Source organism: Nomia melanderi, chromosome 2 (assembly GCF_051020985.1).
Source record: "Nomia melanderi isolate GNS246 chromosome 2, iyNomMela1, whole genome shotgun sequence".
In the NCBI taxonomy this organism is placed as follows: domain Eukaryota; kingdom Metazoa; phylum Arthropoda; class Insecta; order Hymenoptera; family Halictidae; genus Nomia; species Nomia melanderi.
In genome coordinates, this window is record NC_135000.1 from 183188 (window position 1) to 204908 (window position 21721).

The 21721-nt window shown below is 36.3% G+C and overlaps 2 protein-coding genes, 1 non-coding gene and 1 pseudogene across 4 annotated transcripts; 3 read left to right on the top strand and 1 right to left on the bottom strand.

Moving 5' to 3' along the window:
- Positions 1 to 867: 867 nt before the first annotated feature.
- LOC116434530 (5S ribosomal RNA) lies at positions 868 to 987 on the top strand. The gene has a single exon (XR_004236568.1). It is a non-coding gene; the product is annotated as a 5S ribosomal RNA (ribosomal RNA).
- A 2508-nt stretch (positions 988 to 3495) lies between these two features.
- On the bottom strand, positions 3496 to 4125 carry LOC143174241 (uncharacterized). The gene has a single exon (XM_076364751.1). The coding sequence runs from the start codon at positions 4123 to 4125 to the stop codon at positions 3496 to 3498; it is 630 nt and encodes a 209-aa protein (XP_076220866.1).
- A 9464-nt stretch (positions 4126 to 13589) lies between these two features.
- Positions 13590 to 14961, top strand: LOC116433349 (uncharacterized; annotated as a pseudogene). Its single transcript, XR_004236283.2, has 2 exons — positions 13590 to 14691; positions 14776 to 14961. The product of XR_004236283.2 is annotated as an uncharacterized LOC116433349 (transcript).
- A 100-nt stretch (positions 14962 to 15061) lies between these two features.
- On the top strand, positions 15062 to 20194 carry LOC143174242 (uncharacterized; the record flags this gene model as incomplete). Its single annotated transcript, XM_076364753.1, has 3 exons — positions 15062 to 15251; positions 19607 to 19710; positions 19971 to 20194. Coding segments are annotated over exons 1-3 (366 nt in total), but the record flags the coding sequence as incomplete, so codon positions are not given.
- Positions 20195 to 21721: the final 1527 nt, after the last annotated feature.

The window sequence follows — 21721 nt, forward strand, 5'->3', positions numbered from 1 at the left end:
GGCCGTTGTTGGTGGTCTCTTTACACGTCCACCCCTCCCTCCTGCCATAATGGAGTACCCATTAACGTATCTTTTGTGGATTTTACGATTTTAGTCATTTTAATTGGGTCAGACATAAGCGAAGGCTCTCCTTCCGCTTCTTTTGTTTTCTTAGCTGCCCTCCACTTCTGAGCACGCTCTTTCTGACGAGAATTAGAAGACTTCGGTTTCGGTGAGGCTTCTCGAATTCCCGGCTCCCTGTCTTCTGCCCAAGACGCTGGCATAAGAGCGGCATTATACCTTTTCCAGTTGTGTAAGTCGTTATCCTTCGCTGGTCTCGAGTTGTCCGTGGATTTTCAACGGGAATGTAATTTTGATTACCCATCTGGGTTTTAACTTTCATTTCAACAATGAAGAATTATCAATTTGCAATTAAATTGACCTATCAATCCGGTTTTTGAATCAACCAGCATCCAAAAGATTTGCAGAGATCTGTCCCTCCTACTGAATGTTTCGGGAAAGAAAGGAATTCTACTATTGAAGAATGTAGACCAATACTCTTGCACATTTGCTACTTTAATCAATCCCATATTTGTTATAATGGCAATAAAAGCTAGAAATTCTTCTTTGGTAATATCGTGCCACTTGTGCCAAATTGATTTGCGTGAGTGTTGTTTCTTATTTTTTCGTTGGCATAATCGTTCGTTTGTTTTTTTTATATTGTCTACTAATTCACTTGTAAAATATAAAGTAAAATAGTCTGTAGGTACTTTTATATTACTCGGTACTTGTGGTCCGGTCGTTTGGTGATGCACATTAAAATTTATTGTTGCTGGAGGAATACTGTACTCAGTAGAGTGTGTCTCTAATCAGACGTACATAGAATCAGCCAACGATCATACCACGCTGTAAAATACCGGTTCTCGTCCGATCACCGAAGTCAAGCAGCATCGGGCACGGTTAGTACTTGGATGGGTGACCGCTTGGGAATACCGTGTGTTGTTGGCTCTTTTTTTTTAGGCGAGCAGTGGTCATGGTGGTTTGGTTCCAGACTCGTAGTGCGAAAAGCCGAATTCGATTCCCAGTGAGATCAATTTTTCCGAGTTGGTTTTTTTCTCGCATTGCAATGATGGAGCCTCACTCCCTGATCACGGAGAGAATAATTTCTGTCGAGTTTCGAGGTAACTCGGAATTTCAAGAAATTATTCTCTCAAGTCGACCATCCCTACCATAGCTACTATGGTACTCGCCGCCCTACCCCTACAGACGGGACTAGGGTAAAAGGGAATGGCCGGACGCAACGGGAGTAGCGGCAGCGCACACGTATTCATGCGTCTGTGCCGCTTGAGTGGCGTGGGGACCTGGCGCAGCCATGCTTGATGTGTGCCCCGGCATCATAGCGCTGCGACAATGTCAAACGGAGTGTGGAGTGTGGCGGCGGGGTTTGGATCCGCTGACCACCACCTAGCGGCGTTGGGGCAATCGCTTGTGAAAAGGGTGGTGGCACGAACATCAGCCCCCTCCATATACACGGCCAATATCACCTGGCCGCAGGATGGGCAGTGGCGCGGGTTTTCGGGCCCGCGCACACTTTAGAGCAAAAGGAGTACAAGGGAGGATACTACATGCTTCCTACAACATGCGCTATATAACAAATACAAGTACAATAGACTCTTGTATAACGCAATTAATATTTCACGAGTAGTATAAATTCGAGCTATAGGAAATCGCGCTATATGATAATTTTTCTTGTATAACGCAGACAATGTAAAGTAACATGTTTACAATGATTGAAAGGAGGGAATTATGAAAGGCGGGTCCTCCGCTTCTAGCGCGTGAATATATACCTGCGGTGGGCTACCGCCTATGAGTCCCGATAGCATCAGAAGGGCTGCAAATTTCCCTTTAAAACTTTGGCACCATACTCTTAAGATGTTATACTAACATCCTATAGAAAAAAAAATATTGCGATTTTTTAAGGTTCTAAAAGTATTTCCCTCCTTAAATACAAGTCTGCCTAAATTGTCATCGTATCTGGACGAGAAAAATCTGTGCATTCTTAGGACCGAGTTTAACCGTTTGAGTCCCACCGATTTCGCAAGAACCCAGTTGAAAAATAGCAAGCGGCGCGATCGCGCTTCTTTCATTTCAATTTAGGAATTGAATTACGTTTTCCTATTTTTACAAAAACAAATTTTAAATAGCGCGATTATTACAGTTTTCCAGTTCTAAGTGGGCAATAGCAAAAATGAGAATGAATAATTAGAAGAAAGACAAATAAATAAGCTCCATCTGATTCTACAAGACAATAGACTGGCGCTTTTAAGCAGTACAATGGAGAAATGCGATCGCGCCGCTTAGGACACAAACGGTTAAACATCTGTTGGATGAAGATTAAAGTTTCTTACTAGGAAAGGCGTTTTCCCATAAGATTATCTAACCTCGTACAAAAAATTGAGCGAGGCGCGTTTCCTATGACGCGAAGCGTTTTATAATCAACTAAGCGACACTGAAATGTCCAACAAAGATTCTCTTCGCGCAACCAACGTTTAATCGCATTTCAATGTACCCTTCGGCTTAGAAATATTGACGATTCCTCTTGATGGCGAGATGTCAGGGAGGCAAGAGGACTCTTCCAGTCCTGATCGGGCCGTCATCATCTTCGATGCGTGGTCAATATTGGTGCACAGCAATAACACAGGACGGAAGCAGGACTAAATGCGACGGAATGAGATATAACGATGGAGGAACGAACTCGGCGTTAACACACTATCGGCGGGAAGGGTATTAATACCTTTTCCACAGACTGGCGCTTATCGCCGGGTCGGGTATTAATACCTTTTATGCAGAACGTACGCTAAGTGTTAGTAAAACATTTACGAATGCTTGTTTTTTTTCATTGTCACTAATTTTTGGACAGGAATGATGTTTTTGGTTGTTTTTCGTAAAGCCTGACCAGTGTTTAGTCCTACATTTATTAATTTTTAAGAAAAACTAATAATTTTATGAAATGTGCTATTTTGACACTGCAAATTTCGTTCTTACAAAGTAAATAAAATTACTATATAAGAAACTGAATAATAAAATATTCCTAAACATTATTACGCTTTTCTCTTACTACATGAACTTTTAAAACTTTCAAAAATTAACAATTATTGTTTGGTCATGTTATACATTAAATGAAGTAATAGAAAACTAAATTAAAAATTGAATTTTTTTTTTAAATTTCATCTACATCTTCGAAATACTATGTGATACCTATTTTACAAATTTCATTGAAATCCTACTATTAGATGTGAAGATATTACATGTTTTCTAAAAGGTGCACTTTTTTCATACTTCACTAATTTTCGCCCGCTATACGTGAGTCAAGCTCATGATGTTACCCGCCGATAGTGTGTTAATATAAAAGGTGGCACACACGTATCTTTTCACATTTCATTTTTTTTCAATTTAGTTTAATGTCGCATCGACGACTGGGTTATTAGAGACAGAAAATTGTTCGTTTGCTTTATTCTAAATTTTGTTGTACAGTTGGGTTTCTTTCGGGTAATTTACTGTGTTTCTAATGTGATCCTCTGATGTTAGAGCGGTGACTGGGTCTAGTGTGTATTTGAGTTTTTCTGTTTGGTATCTTCGGCATTTGTATAGCAGATGTGTTGTTATTCTCAGGTAGTAAGTACTGCAAAAAGTTGATTCGGTCCTTTTTAGAAGGTGTTCATGAGTGATTATTGCGTATCCTATTCTGAGTCTTGATAAAATTGACCTATTTTTTCTGTTCAAGTTGAGAGTGCTATGTATTTTTGTTCTATTGCTCGTGGTCCATATCCTGTTCCATTCTTCTTCTTCGGTGACATAAATTGATTTTAGAAGGTCTTTAAAAGGGATTTGTTTTTTAATTTCGGTTTCTGGGTCAGTTGTTGCTTTTTTGGCCATACTATCTGCTTTTTCATTTCCTGATATGCCTTGATGGGAAGGGACCCATGTAAGTATTATGTGATTGTTGCTGTGTGAGAGGTCAGTACAGATTTCTTGGATGGCTTGTATGATTTCATGTTTCGCTTTAGCGCTTATATTTGTTATTGCATTGATTGTGCCCATGGAGTCTGTGTAAATAACAGCATGTTGGAGATTATTTATTTGCATCTAGCAGACAGCTTCGAGGATTGCATAAGCTTCGGTTGTGAAAATAGATACGGTTTTCGGGAGGCGTAATTTTTTTATCATACTGTTGATAATGTAAGCAAATCCTATTCCTTAATCTGTTTTTGATACGTCGGTATATATCTTGTTATAATTGGTGTATTTGTTGTCTAGTTCTGGGAAATTGATTTGGCGTAGAAGGCTGCTTATTTGGTTTTTTGGGAGTGATGCTAGGTTCATATTTATTTTTGGAAATTTTAAATTCTATGGAGCTATTTTTCCGTGGTAGCGTTCGATAACAGATGTCAGTGTGATTTTTATTGAACTTGGGTATTTGTTGACTCTGATTTAAAAGGGGACTAATAGTTTTGGTTTTCTGTTGTATAGAAGTGTGAGTCTGTCTGTGAAAATGTTGTTATAAACAGGGTTATCGGGAGTGAACGCTATTTTAACGGCATATTTTAGGCTCAACAATTTTCTTCTTTATTCTAGTGTTGTTTCTTTAGCTTCGAACAGTATACCGTTTATTAGGCTTGTACGATAAATTCCTCTGGCCAATCTCAGTACTATATTTTGGATAGATTCTATCGTTTTTAGTACCCTGTGTTTAGTAGAATTGTATATTATTGAACAGTAGTCAAATTTGCTCCTAATTAGAGCTTGGTAGGTTTTTAATAAGACTTCTTGATCTGCTCCCCAGTTTTCGTGAGCTAGTGCCTTAATGACATTTATTCTTTGCAAGCACATCCGTTTTAGATGTTTTAAGTGTGGGACCCACGTTAATTTTCGTTCGAAAGTGAGACCAAGCAATTTTACTCTCTCCACTCCTTCTATTTTGGTATTTCTCATGTACAGTTTTGTTGGGTTTTGGCGTTGTTTATGTTTTTTGAGAAAGTTTGAGTCCCGCTTTCTGAGACCATCTGCATAATTCGTTTATGTTCATTTGCAAGAGTTCTATGACTGTATCTAGGTTTTTTCCATTGCAAATTAGCATGAGGTCATCTGCATATAAATTTGCTTGGACTGTGGTTTTTATATTCTTTATTAAATCATTGATTCCTATTAGAAACAGTGTGACGCTCAGTGCCGATCCTTGTAGTATTCCATTATTGATAGGTGTTGATCTGGAACGGGTATCGTTTATTCTCAATTTGATTGACCGGTTTTCAAGGAAGAGTTCTTTATGAAAACAATTGTATGGCCATTTATGTTTAGCGACTGAATGGTTTCGATTATACTTGGTCTCTGAATTGTGTCGTATGCTTTTTATATGTCTAAGCATAGTTTAACTGGATATTCATTTTTCAGGAATGCATCGCATATATTCGTTTCGATGTGTATAAGGGCGTCGGTGGTGAATCGGAATCGTCAGAATCCATATTAATAAGATGTTAGAATGTTGTTCGATTCTAAGAACCATCTTAGTCTTTTGTTGATGCTTTTCTCTAAGATTTTGCAAGTACAATCTGCCAGAGCGAGTGGTCTATAATTTTCTGAATTGTGTTTATTTTTATTTGGTTTCGGAATGGGAATAATTATTGCTTTTCTTCATTCATCTGGAAAAACTTGATGCATCCATATCTAATTGTAGACTTTCTGGAAGAATTTTGTTCCAATGATTGGTAGTTGTTTTAAGAGTAAATTGGGTATATTGTCTGGCCTGACAGATGAAATGTTTTTGTGGCTTGGAGTGTGATTTGTATTTCGTCTAGAGTTATGCTGGTATTTAGAGTAGAATTTATGCTGGTGGTGTCCAAGTTTGATGGATTTGTATTTTCAGAAATGACCATGGAGTTATGTAGGTGGTAGTTTGTGTTAATTGCGTTTTTCTAAAAAAGTCTTTACAAGGGTGTCGGCAATATCTTTTGAGTTGATTATGAAGCTGTTGTTGCCAAGGTCTAAAAATTTGATTTCTGAGTTGAACTATATTCCGTTAATTTGTTTCATTTTTTCCCATACTGTTAATTGTGTTGTAATTAAAGTAAATTGTTAATGTAAGTAATTAAAATAATTGTGTAACTGTTTGCTTACTTTTATTATTCTGTGGAGTTTAGCTCGTAGTTTTTTTAAATTGATTAAATTCTCTGCTGTAGGGTATTCTTTTACTCTATTAAATGCGTGGTGGCTTTCTTTTAGTGCAGTTTGACACTTTTCATTTCACCATGGAGTAGTGCGTTTTTTGTTCTTGTTGACTGGTTTTGCTTGCAATACCGGGAAATTGGGAAATTGTTAATTTATAAGAATATATGAAAATGCAGATCGCATTGAATCTATTCCCCAAAAGGGACGTCCGCGTCTTCTTGACAATCTTGATAAGCATGCAACTGTTCGAAAAATCAATCCAGGATTAATTGCTCCTACTTCAACTGCAGAAACTGGAAAGAGAATGCACGAGGATACAGTTCGCAATGTTTTAAAAGATGCTGGTAATAATGGTAGAGTGGTTCGTAAAAAACCATACATAAACGAGATCAATCGAAAGGAACATATAACATTCGCTAAAGTATTTATTTCTAAAACACAATCATGGCAGAATGATGTGACTTTTGCGGACGAAAATCAATTTCATGTTTCTGGATGTAGCAGACGACAATTAGTGTGGCGTAAACCAAATAAACAATTAAAAATAAATAATATGATACCGACGATGAAACACAGTGGCGTAGGCTTGATGCTGTGGGGCTGTATTTCAACTGGTAGAGTAGGAGAGTTAGATTTTATTAAAGGTATTATGGACAAGAATAAATATTTAGACTTACTAAAGCAAAATTTATTAAAAATTGCAACGAATACGGGTATACGTGACAGTTTTAAGTTCTACCAGGACAACGATTCGAAACACAAATCGAGAATAGTCCAGGAATATTTATTGTATTGTCCGAAAGTGCTATATCCTCTATCACAGTCACCAGATTTAAATCCAATTGATAATTTGTGAGATTTATTTCACCGTAATATTAGGACAACGCCTATAAAAAAAAAGGAATTCAAAATACGACTGACGAAACAGTGAAGACGCATTACTAAAAATTATTTCAGTAAAATAGTTTCAAATATTTCGACACGTTTGCAACATGTTATTAAACAAAAGGGATATCCCACAAATTAAATATTAAAATTATTATAATTTTGTTCTTATGTATTAATAAATATCAAAAAACCTTATGTAATTTTCAGCGTCCGAATATTTTTTCGACAATAATATTGGTTCTCATTTCATTTAAGATTTATTATGTGGAAAACAATAAAAAATAAAGTAATTAATTTCACATATTTATAAACTAGAATATGTGCTTTAATCACTTACGGACCAGAAAATTCGATAACTACATTTCAAATAAGTACGTAAAGCTTTAATTTCGTAAAAACCATAATGTCCGAATATTAAAACGAGTAACTGTATAAAGCACATCTGCTCGTTTGTAGTGGCGAAAATTCTGTGTTGTGTATCGTCGATTGTTAAGAAAGATCTTGGTATCCTTTTGGCGTCGTTTGGTTCTATGTAGACTTGTTTGAAACTAAGTATGTTTGAGTAGAGTTGGTGTCGGTATTCCAGCTTGTAAATATGTTATCTTCGAACATAGTTTAATGTTGTGATTTTTGAAAATATCCTCAAATATAAAGTTAGGGATTTTTGGTAGTATCATAGGATAGATTTCTATGTTTTCGTTATTTATTGTTATTGACTTGTATTTTGTTGTTATGTTCATAACCGTCGTTTTATTGTTCAAGTAAATGCAAACTATTCCGTTTGAGATTCGCGACATATATTTTATTGATTTTAGTCCTATTATGTTTCTTATGACTGTGACATATTCCTTGATAACGATGTCGTCTACAAATTGTAAAATTATGGCTTGATCATATACCCGATAGGGTATGTATTCACTTTTCGTAGCTGTCGCATAAGAAGTTTTGGGGTCAGTTTCGTTCATGATTTGGGGTCTTTGATCGTTTACCGTATGGATGAGATTCTTGTAGCAAAGATCTCATTCATGTGTTAGTTTTCGGTTCCCATCCTGGCGATACCTGTCATTATCTTTGGAATGGTACATGCGGGCAGTACGTGGTAAACACATCCTATCGCGACGGAAACCACACTCGGACTGACATTTCGTTTTATTACATACTACAGTAGGGCTTATACATGTTCGAAAAAGTACAGAAATAGACAATATTTGTTTCCGGCAATCGAGGTGTATTCTTTCCTACTCTTGTAAGTAGGTTTTTGTAGATTCTATTCATTCAAGGTAACATAATCCTATTTTATTATATATTGAATAATTGTGTATTTGAGTTTTGTCCAGAAAACTGACATTTAAAGCATATTATGACATGTAATTAGCTGGAAATATCCCGGTAAGCGTCAGTATTTATATACTATTGTGAATACGCAACGTAGTAAGAAATAACCTTGTTGCCACCGGTGTTCACATTACATTTCTATGGTTTATAATTTTTTCCACTATGCTTTAAGCTTCACCAAACCAATGTCCCTTTTATATGCATAGCGTTATTTTCATTTCATGGGTGGTATTTTATGTATAGATATTATTTTATTATTCTTATTTTTTGTTTCTAACTGTATATATAAATTCTTAACACCTGGCGTTGTAATTACTTCATTTAATATTAAATTTACTATAAGAGTTCAATAAATTTGTATCGATAACATGAAATTTACAAAAAGAGTTCCAATAATTTTACTATGCATAAAAATACTTACACATATTTAGTGAAAACAAATATTGTCTATTTCTGTAATTTTTTGAACGCGTAGAAGCGCAGCTGTTGTATGTAATAAAGTGAAATGTAGAAAGATACTTGTGCGCCACCTTTTATACTAATGCCAACTTCGTTGCTTATCGTTACATCTTACTTCGTCGTATTTAGTCCCGCTCCCGTCTTGTGTTATTGCTACGAGCCAATACCGACCATACGCCGCAGCAATGGCGGTCGGAACATCGGCACTGGAAGAGTCCCCTTTCCACCCGGGCTACGTATGTACTCGATGCTAAAAGGGGAGTCGGCAACACTTCTAAGTCGCCTCCGGTTGCCCACGGAGGCGTGGCGTGTCTTCACGTGCCCACGCCACATCTATTCGCTCACGTCACGGCCGCCGGCCATTGGCTTGAAGCGGCTTAACGGAAGGGGGGGGGGCGTCCTTTCACGCGGCCCGATTGTTATGACGACTCAGTTTCGGTACGTCCTTTTTATTGGCCATCTGATTTCTTCGTTCCGCTCGACCAGTAGTAAAGATGTGTCAAAACTGATTATGAGTTGCTATAACTACCAGGCCAATGGCGGCGAGTGGCCGTTTCCCGTTGTCACCCAATCCGAATAGCCGACAATGCGGATTCTCGATGGGAAGCAGCGAACTGTCGCTCATCCCCACGAAAGCTTAGTTAGCGCAATTCAGGCGCCTTAAAATCGCTGATTATGATTGTTATTTTGTAATAGCCACTAGGTGGTCCTTATAGAGTTTCTTACCCTAAATACGCATCCGAAAACCAAATTGCTAGATCACGTCCAGTTTTCGAAAAAAATAGGTTTTTGTAAAAACGGTCAAATTTCTCAAAGAAACAAGTGTTACGTGAAAACTAAAAACGATAGGCAGTTGAAATTTGTCGTAAAAAATAGAGGAGAGTTGCCTGAATATGTAACTACATATAAAAATGTTGAATATTGCGTATCATTAAATGCTTGTAAATGATGATCAAAGTTTAAAAAAGAATCGATGCGCGCACTTTATATGCACTTTTGTTATATTTCTATGGAAAGTGGGGTGGCTAGTACGGATTTACTAATACGTCCATTTTTTTATATAACTTGATTATTAAAAAAGGTATGAGTAATACAAAAAAATGCTTCTGATAAGAGTTGTAAGGTATAGCACGTTATAATTATGGCACAGGGAAGATATAATAACTTTTATTGATTTTTCCTTAACAAATTCTGTTAGTAAAAATACGAATACCCAAATAAATATAGAAAAAATGATAGCACGTCTGAAAAATATTCTTAAATATTCTTAATATTGTATAAATTTAAAATATACAAACATGAAAATGATATAATTGTACCTGTGTTTAATAATGTGTAGGACCTTCGTGGTTCTCCATTACTCCTATCATTCTTTTTGGTATGGATTTATACAATACTTTAATTGAAGATTGTGATAAATTTTTCCATTCCCCTTTAATACAGATTTTTAAATCATTTAAATTTTAAAATTGTCTATCTGCTGCGTAGACTGCTTTTGATAATAATCCCCAACAGTTCTCAATTATATTGAGGTCCCGGGAGCACACCGGCTATTCCAAAACAGAAATTTTCACCTTTGAAAAATATACGTGAATAATTTTTGCCGTTCGTATGGCAGCATTACCTTGCTGGAACACAAATTCTGTACCTGTAATGCATTCTGCATACTTATCAATTTGGTTTTTAATTAATCTCAAATAACGTGCACTATTCATTTTTCCTTGTATAAAATTAATATCCGTTTTCCCTTTGTAACATATACTGGCCCAAATCATTATTTCACCTCCTTTCATCTGTCATTTAATTTTTGTTGATCGTCCTTTTCGAATGTCATGATAATAGTATGCACTACTATCTGGACCATCCAGACAAAACCGTTTTTCATCTGTAAAAATTACATTTCTCCAGGTTTTCCTCCAGTGTATGTGTTTTTTCGCAAATTCAAGGCGTGCCTCCTTATGCTTCTTTGTTAATCGTGGTTTGGCTTTTATTTTTGATCGGTTTATAATATTACTCATTTGCAGCACACGTCGAACATTTTAAATGTTGGTATGTACACTAACTTTGTAAGCAATTTCTCTTGCAGTAACACAAGAATTTGATGCAGCACGAAGTATTGCTGTTGTGTTACGGTGTGATACGGCTGCTGGCTTTCCAGTGCTTATCCTTTTACTGCAGTAGTTATCCACATCTTTTAATACGTCATATACAGCTTTTCTGCTTCGATTAATTTTTTTCGAAATTTCTGTAATCGTTACTTTCTCTTTCTTAAAATAAGAATTGTGTTTATTTCACTGTCAGAGAAATTTTTACCACGACCCATCGCGAAATGCGACAGATACCAACATCAAGAAACACTGAACACTGACTAACTACTCCAACTTCCTTAAAGCTCGCGACATATTGAAGAAAATCAAAATAAACCTTGAGTGTCCTATAATTTTGTGTCTGTGTCTATTTATCTGTTTACATTCCTTCCAAGAGAATATCTTGTAGAAATTCCAATACCACATGTGTGCTATCTTTTTCTTTGGGAGTGTACATATGGAAAACATTTATTCAGAATGATGTCATTAACAACATATTTGAAGGCTATTCAAATCGGTAGAGAATCGCAGATGTAAATAATTACCTTTAAATGTCTATCAATATTGAATTTCCAAAGAAATAAGTTTTGCTGCCACAATGTTTAATGTTTACGATCAAACCACTTTAAAAGGTTAAATGAGTCATTTTCATTAATGGAATCACTAGCTTTATACTTAGACATAAAACATTTTGTTCGTCGGTATAAATCCATGTTTTGGATAGTAAATTCCAAACATCCAAATATGTATATTTCCTTGCAACAACAATATTTTAAAATTTAAAAAGTCAGTTCTGCTACCAGCACTCATCAATAACATTTCTGCTGAGATAAACTTGCAAGCCCTTTTGGTTCTTACTTAAAAATTTATTTTCTAAATAATTCCCAATAACAGTTTTTAAAATCTAATGCCTGCAGTAAATTGATTTTAAAAAATATCTAAGAAGAAGTGGTCAGTAATGATATGTGGTCAACAAAGTGAAATAAAAAAATTAGCAACAGATCATTTATTTAATAAAAAAGTAATGTCTCTTTAATTTTTTTACTGAAATTATACCTTTTTTCCCAAACGATACATTTTCACACCGTCTTTAAAAAAGTATTAGAGGTCGTAGGTCGAACATATATTAGCTTGGAAATTATAACTTTTGTCCTATTTTTTTACGAAATCAAGCACTATGACGGGCGATCGTTATTCACGAGGCACCATTGGAACGCCGCGCTACGGTCTGGATCGAGAAATTTATGTAGTGACATTTTGTTATAACTTTTAAACCATTAGACATATCGAAATGGAACTAGGATTGAAGTATAGTAAAAAATAATTACTTTTAATGGTATGTAATGCCACAACATTTTTGTTTGTTTGATAATATTTTTTATAACTTTTAATATTTATTCAGCATTGAAATATGTTAAAAATTACATATTATTCCAATTTTTAGAACTAAACATGTTATTTACATCAGGTAAATCAACTGCTTTAGTGGAAGAGATTTTTCATTCTGATATCAAAAAGAAAATTTAAATAACACTTTTACAAGTTCTGATAAACTGTGGCGATTTTATAATTTGTTTGAAAATATACAAATAAAAAGTAATGTTGAAATGATAATGTTACATATAAAAAAATAGCAAGTAATTCCAAATATAAAAGATAAAACTTTTGATTTAATTTGCTACAGCAGTTTTTATTTATACCAAATAGAAATTTAATTCAACAATTTATATACTATATTAAAGTGCAGGCTCTTTTCTTTTAATGATACTGACAACAACAATGCATTCTACTAAATAAGTCTTAAAATAAAAACCCCCGTGTCGATACGAAGACTGCATGACGTGTCGCGAGCAATGTTGAATACAAATTACTCCCGCTGTTATAATTATGAATAGTAGCACTCAACTTTTATTCTATATTAAACGGTAGGCTATGTTTTTAGTAGTATAGCTACGGAGGTTCAAATTCACTTTGTATGTGGTTTTGAACCTCCGTAGCTTTTCATCGACAAAATTTGCGATAAGGAGGCATGGCATGCGCGGAGCGTGAGGGGTGGTGGGAGACCGCGAAGTACCGGGTGTTTTGGAAGTGCAGGAGGTATACCGGATGTTGGAGAAGGACGGAGCGATGTACCGAGTGTCGGGGGGCGAGAGTCAATATTTAGAAAAGGTAAATAATTTAAAATGATAAAATCGCTGCGAATAAAATAATTAATTACGTCGTTGGTTTCGCGTTATCGCTTGCGTGCAACCGACTGACGCGCGCCACCCTGTTATCGCGGTCGGGCGCGCATCTCGCCGTTTCGCTCGCGATACACGCGTATTTTCATTGACGTAATTATAAAATATAAAATTTTTAGTCGGTCGCGTCGTTGGGTCGTCTTCGTCGAGACTCGCACGTCTACCCAATGGCATAGTCGGCAAAATTTTCGCCCGGGAATATTTGGCGTTAAAATATTTTTTAAATGAGATGCCGGATTCACGATTTTTTTATGATGCAACGGGATGATGCTTGCGCGATTCCTGTTGCGGCGAAGAGGAAGCGGTTTTTCCCGGAAAACGCGATCTAATTAGTTGCAATTTCGATAAGTCTTGCAGTATTAGTGCGTATGTAGATTCGTTGTCGCATTGAAGGTACAGAGGCTGTCCGAGCAGTTTACAGTTGGAGTGGTTATCATCAACGTAGCTTCGTTGCAATCTTTCGCAATTGAAAAATCATTTAAATTCGGCATTCAAAATTATTCCATGGTGAATCAACAAATCATACCGCATTTTTGTTCTCTTCTCCATCAACAGTCGAATCAATTAAAATTATATTGTGTATTTCGCGAATTGTCAATCGGTGTATAGACAATACTTTTTTCTGTGAATAGTCGGTTGCGTTTTTTCCAATATGAGTATAAAAATTATACAACAACTGCTATGTCTTTTGAAACGTGTGGCACCGTTCATACGAACCGTAAACGAATATCGCTATTGGCACAAGTGTTGTATCGAATGATTGAATCAATGTCGTGCATGTATGATTATTATGAAAAGAGACATGCACCCGGGTACGAAAGCTCATTTAATGTCACTCATGTGTCGTATGAAAAGTTTAAATGTACATTTGAATAAACGCGTCTCGCATACCGGCGGTAGTCTATATGATAAAAATCAAGGTGCCAGAGCATCGTCGCTCGTTTGGGAAGATCTTGAATTGGCATTTGGAAAACGCGCCATGATCGGTGTTGTTATAAACGTTGAACATATACAACCGCGACAATTTTTACACGACGCAAAACAACTTGTGAGCAGACATATCAGTGAACTTTTAAATAAATATTCGTTATTAAAAGTGAACGTTGTGTTTGAAGGTGATTTCGTGTTACGCGATCAAGCGTCGATAAAATGATTTCATACGCAAAATACTGCACTTTTCAAATCAACGAATCTGCGAAACTGGTACACGGACGATGTCATGAAGCCAATATTAACATCACTGGAGGAATTTCAAGAACGGGACAGTGGATGGGCATTGAAGAAGATATCAAGTTTGTTGATTAATTGTTAGAAGTACGAATCGATTCGAGCTGGTTGTTGATAAGACTGTTGTTAATATCAATTCTAAAGAGAACGATTGCTTCTATCGAGCGATCGTGGCATGTCTATACCCAGCGAAATCGCATTCGACGCGAATATCATCGTATCGCCACTACAAGGACGTTCTCCATCGAACTGTGAGATTTAAAGTACTTACATCGTTTAATGATATCTGTAAATTTGAAAAAGCTAATAAAATATCCCTAAATGTATTTGAATAGAAACGTAATAAGCTTGAGCTGATTCACATAACAGCGAATAAGCATCGAAAACATGCCAACTTGCTGTTCGTTCAAAATAGACAGAATCCATCGAGGAATCATTCCGCAGCCATAACAAATTTATCGAGATTGATTTCATCACAGTTGCCTAATAAAAACCGCCGAAAGTATATTTGCGATCGGTAAGTAGCATTATATTCTTTTTTCAACTTTTACTAAAAGTTGATGCATTTTTTTTCATTATATAGATGTCTACAATACTTTTTTACCGAGGAGAAGTTAAACATGATTGCTCTCGAATGAATCAGTGTGCTATAACACTTCCGACAAACGGGAGCAAGTGGTTGCGGTTTAAGAATTACACACACAAGGAGTGGGTGCCGTTCGTTATTTATGCTGACTTGGAAAGTCTGCTAGAGGAAAACGAAGGCCGTTCTCATGGAGCAAGGTTATATCAGAGTCATCGGCCGTTTACCGTAGATTATTATGTACACTGCAGATACGACGCTTCGTTATGCGGTTATCACTGTTATCGGGGTGATACGGGATCTATAGAATGGTTTGTGATTGAGTTATACTCATTATGCGATAGCCTAGAGCTGATATTTAGTACCGTGATACCAATGAATCCATTAACCGATGAACAGGTATTAGAGTTTCGATCAGCTACGCATTATCACATATGCGAAAAAACATTTGACTCGAATAACGTGAAGAATCGCGATCGATCGCGCGATCGTTGTCATTTAACGGGTAGGTATTGCGGTCCTGCGCATGCGAAATGTAATATTCACTATAGAGAATCGTACGTGGTACCAGTGGTTTTTCACAATTTGTCCGAATACGATGCACATTTTATCATTCGTGATTTGGTCAACTCGTTCGAAGGGAAAGTAGATTTATTGCCATTAACGAAATAAACATATATTTCCTTTACCAAACATACGGAGAGTTCTGGCAAGTACAAGCGATGCGTGAAGTTTAAATTTATAGATTCCTTCAAATTTCTAAATTCGAATATAGATAAATTAGCATCCTATTTGGACAAGGACAATTTGCATATCGTTAAAAATGAATTTGTACATTTTTCGGACAACAATTTAGAACTTATTACTTGGAAAGGTGTTTTCCCATACGACTACGTATCATATGATAAATTAGATAATACATGTTTACCATCACGTGAAGCCTTTGTAGCGAGGCAGTTTTATTTTCCATATAACTACGTACATTTTCTCACGTGCCGCCAAGGCCTATGCGAGTCTGGCGACGGTCAATTCATGCGTCTGGCAGCCAGATTCGCACGAGTCAGGATTTTTCCTGCCAGCCACGCGAGCACTTTCCTTGTCTAAGGACAGGAGGATATACTCTGAAAGACCGGCGGGACGGGACACAGTCTAACTCAACATCGGCAAGACGTTACGCTGCCCGAACGCGAGTCACGCCCTAGTTGCACTGCGTATTGCACTAACTTCCGTACGCACGGAATTAGGGTAGTTCCTTCCTTGACGCGATCAAAACGAGGTGTTATAGGGAACCCGCGAGTCCACTTTCATTCGAATATCGCTCTTCACCGATAACCGCTCAACGCAAAAAGGTATTCTGTTCGATACGTTATCTGTTGTTTTCTTTGCAATTGTTTAGCCATAGTCTAAACGTTTGGACCTCGCTGGCGGTGCAATGATAAGGTTATTGTCGTCGGAATTCCGCCGACGGCTTCCAACAGTGGTGTATCACCATGTCCAATGACATGGTTTATTAGCAATTCTGTATATAGGATTCTGAACTAATATCTCGTATTTAGGAGATCCGTATTCTTCTAAATTAACGCTCGAAATATTCATCTTTCGGAGGATGTCTCTTTCAGCACATCTTACTTTACACGCGGTTACAGGATGAGCATAATCGCGAGCAAAATTTTGTATCACACCAAATATATCATCCTGTCGATATTTTTCATAGCCAAAATCAGCAATTGGGATTCCATGTACGAAATTACTAACATACCATGCCGACTTTCTATCGGCATTCGATAATGAATTGTAATGCCTGTCTAAACGAAATTCCGCCAACTCGAACTCCCCATTGCAAACGTTAATTATGCCTAATTCTTTGCAAATAAATTTTTTCTCAGTCACGAAACCGTTCATATCTATAATGTGATCGGTATGTGCCATCTGAATAAAGAAATACAAATTCTTTGTATAAAAAATTTCTCCCCGTCAAAATAAATCAATTATATATATATATAATTTTATACATTTATAAAACAAATAAATATTAGTACCTCTTACCTTTAAATATCGGAGTTATTTTAGAGGAAAACACACACACACACACACACACAACTGCAAAACTTTTGCTGTTCTGTTTTAGAAGTAACTGTACGCTGCTCGGACAACCTTTGTACCCTTTATATGGTAAAATGATCGAAACCAGAACGCATTATTGAAATTAGAACGCATTATCGAAAATGCAAGTAATTAAACCGCGTTTTTCGTAGCTACATTGTTCTCCGAGAAAAAACCGCATTGTTTTCGCTGCAACAGGAATCGCGCAAACCGCATCACGTTGCATCGTAAAAAATATCGTGAATCCAGCGTCTGACCTAAAACGCGTCGTAACAGCCCTCGTCGAAATATCTTGACACCGCCGAAATTCGCCGAAAAATACGCGTATCTCCCAACCGCAACGGAAGCATAACAGGAATACACGAACCAGACCCAATTGCGTAACAAACTAATAATTATTTTATTATTTCATTCGCAATTGTCGTAACCATTTTATTCGCAAAATTATTCGTACCTAGCAGCGAGCACCCATATTTCGCGCCGGCAGCGATTTTAAAATTATTTTAAATTATTAACTTTTCTTTCTTACCTCTGCAACACCTGGTACATCACCGCACTCCCCCTGCCCCGAACACCTCGCACAAACCTGAATTTTGTCGACGAAAAGCTAATCTCCCTAGCCCCTACTACTGAGTGCAATATAAATCACATAAGGTATCAATGAACATACTCGTTTATCTTTTGAAAAACCTTACGAAACAATCAATATTAAGAATTTACCTACCATAAGCTTAGTAATAAATCTCATCTGTGCTATAATTATTAGAAATTGATTAATGATTTTCCTTCGAATCGTAAGACTAAAGAATTGTCGATATATTTAAAGAATAGTTGTTTGTTCATGCTTTGAATTGCTATTGTTAATGAAAGATCTATTAATATATCCTTTGCTGTTAATTATTGAATGTAAAAGGTTACTGACTAATCGCCGGTTAATATGTTAATTACACTGTGGAATAAGTTTTAACCTATTTTGCTTTTTACAGTAACCACTAGGTAATTCTTATAGAGTTCCTTACGCTGAATACGAATCCGAAAACTAAATTGCTGGGTCACGTCCAGTTTTCGAAAAAACTGGGTTTTTGTAAAAACGGTCGAATTTTTCAGAGAACCAAGTCTTACGTGAAAACTAAAAACGATAGGCAGTTAAAATTTGTTGCAGAAAATAGAGGAGACTTGCCGCAAATTCCTGCTAGCCAACCCACTTTTCGTAGAAATGTAACAAAAGTGCATACAAAGTAAGCGCATCTACCCTTTTTTAAACTTTGATTATCATTTACAAACATTTAATGACATGCAAAATTCAAAATTTTTATAGCTACATATTCGGGCAAGTCTCCTCTATTTTCTACGGCAAATTTTAAATTTCTCTGAAAAATTCGACCGTTTTTACAAAAACCCAGTTTTTTCGAAAACAGCAATTTGGTTTTCGGATTCGTATTTAGGGTAAGGAACTCTATAAGAATCACCTAGTGATTATTGCAAGACACAAAAACAGTTCAGATTTGTTCCACAGTGTAATATTTCAGAGGAAGACGGTAAAGATCCGCAGTAAGAAACTAAGAACTTCTTGATGAGTCGACGTAATAACGCTAAAACTACCGAGCAGTTAAATTGACTTGCCGAAATTCCTTTATAGAAATTCCAATAGTGCATCCATTGAGACTTTAATTGATTTACAATTCAGTTTTCGTATTGATAAATTAATTTCTTCAACCATTTTTCAGATAAACATCTGTTATCTTTTTAATAATTGCAAAAGGAAGACATTAGGATGGGTCACTTTGACCCGTCTGGTAGTTTAGTATTAAAGACAAATTCAGAAATTTTCAAAAAAATAGTGGAGTCTTCGATACACGGCTATCAGTAATTCCTCGAAATCGAATATTTCACCGAGCTGACAATCGCACTATGGAATATATGCCTCCCAATCGCGGTAAAATGTTCGCTTTCATAAGTATCCTCAAAACCTCAGACAAAAGTATACACATGCTTAAACAATCATTTGAACCATAATGTAGTATATTCTTTTTCGTAATTATTAATTAAAAGTTTCCAAATAAAATTAAGTGTACTATATAATCATTAATATCTGCTGTTCCATCCTAACCCACTAAGCACCCTGTATATTCATAATAATTATTATTACTATTATTATTATTGTTGAGGCGTTCATATAAACCGCGGCAACAAGCGGGCGATGAATAAACAAACATCATCTGAGACACGTTCGCTCCCGCGTATTCTTCGATTGTTTTCTTTATACTTCGCTCGCATCCGTGGCTTTCCCTTGCGTCAGTTTATAAGTCTGTGTATCGTCACATGGTCGACTTAACATTAATAATAATGTTAATCGAAGTTCATCTCCTCATCAATCTTATCAGGTTTTAGTCCCAGATATGGCTATAACACCAAACTGAATTCTAGTGGTTGTCTTAACATGTGTTTACGTAATCTACCTATTGAATTTTTCCATTAAGACGGACAACTATGTCTTCAATGGTGAGTGGCGTTCGTATGAAACCACTGACGAATGAGAATTATGACTCCTGGAGGATTCACGCAGAAGCCCTATTAATTAAAGGTAAGCTATGGGAATATGTTATCGGAGATATACCAATACCGTCTGAAAATGAGATAGAGGCACGGGAAAAATGGATAAAGTCGAGTTGCAACAGATTCGAAGCTGCAATACCTCATGTGTAATTTGGAAGAAATTCGAGTCAGTGTATGCTTCCGAAGGACTAGCGAGAAAAGCCATATTTCTTAAGCAGTTGGCGTTGTCTCGCATGTGGGAAGGGGGTGATATTCGAGAATGATTAAATAAGTTTTTTGATGCAATAGATAAGTTGGCTGCCATGGATATAATTATACATGCGGATATGGCTGCTATTCTTTTGTTATATAGTCTACCAAGTAGCTATGAAAACTTTAGGTGTGCAATAGAGTCTTGTGATGAGTTACCTAGCCCTGATATACTTAAAGTAAAAATCCTTGAAGAAAGCGAAGCCAGATACAAGTCTAATGTTATTGACTCTCCTGGAGCATTTGCAGTGGATAATAGACACAAGCAAAAATATATGCACAACCAAAGTAATAATTGGAAATATAAAAACCAGTCTGAAAATAGTACAAGGACTGAAAGACAGGGAAACATATGAGTAAAATGTTGTAAGTGTGGAAAATTAGGGCATAAATCTCCACAATGTAAATCAAAACAAACATTTAATAATTCACTTTCATCGCACAATGTTAATGATGATACATTTTGTGTAGCATATTCAGCTGTTGATATTGCAGGTCATTCCTTGATTAAACATGTGAATGGGAATCACAACTGGATTTTGGATAGTGGATATACATCACACTTATGTGGAGATAAGGATAATTTCAAATCCATAAACATGTCAAATAGTGGAAAAATTAATCTCTCCTGTCACATATCTAGCGATCTGAAAGGAAAAGGGACTGTATAATTATGAAGAAAGACAATTAAACTGGAGAATACCTATTACATACGAGACCTTTGGTCAAATTTAGTCTCTGTAACAAAGATCACGAATATAGGACATTCAGTGATATTCACAAAGTAATCTGCAATAGTGAAAAACCGAAGTGACAGAGTAATTTTGAAAGCAGAACGTATAGGTGATTTATATTATATTAAAGAAAATGTAAACTCTGTTAATGTTGTAGAATCAGGTTTAATAGCAAAGTTATGGCACAAATGCTTGGGGCATTTAAATTCCAAGGATTTGATGCAATTAACAAAGTGTTCAACAGGGTTGAATATAAGTAATACTGAAGAAATATCAGCATGTGATATTTGCATACATGGGAAAATGACTGCTGTCCCATTTCCTAAAGGTGGAAGAATCTCGAATGAATTTTTAAGTATTGTACAGACAGATATAGTTGGTCCTATGAGAACTCAAGGAGTAAATGGTGCAAAGTGGTTTGTTACCTTCATTGATGATAGTTCAAGATGGTGTGAAGTTTATTTTCTAAAGACAAAGGCTGGTGTCCTAGAGGCTTTTAAAGCATACGAGAGTAGAGTTAAAAACTATCTAGGGAGAAAAATTAAATGTGTGCAATCTGATAACGGCCGTGAATACTGCAATCATGAATTTGATAAGTTACTTAGAAATGCTGGAATTGAACGCAGATTAACTGTGGCTCGGACTCCTCAGCAAAGCGGTGTTGCTGAACGTATGAATAGGACGCTAGTAGATATGACTCGTTGCTTGCTGATACAATCAGGAATGCAATCAATGTTTTGGACAGATGCAATTTCGACTGCATGCTATATTCGTAACAGATGTCTGTCAAGTAGTATAAATGGTAAAACGCCATACGAAAAATGGCAAAAGTCAATTCCAAATCTGTCTCATCTCAGAACATTTGGGGTCCCAGTGTATGTACTCAACATGGATCCGACAAAGGATAAGTTCGCTGAGAGTACATTAAAAGTAATATTTGTAGGATATTTGTAAGTAACTACAGGATATAGAATTTAGTTACCAAATGAGAGAAAGTATATAATTGCACGAGATGTGAGATTCTAAGAGACGTGTCAATAGAACATAAAGTACAAC

Coding starts and splice junctions, on each gene's coding strand:
- LOC143174241 (XM_076364751.1), bottom strand. CDS start 4,125: ATGCAAATAAATAATCTCCAACATGCTGTTATTTACACAGACTCCATG.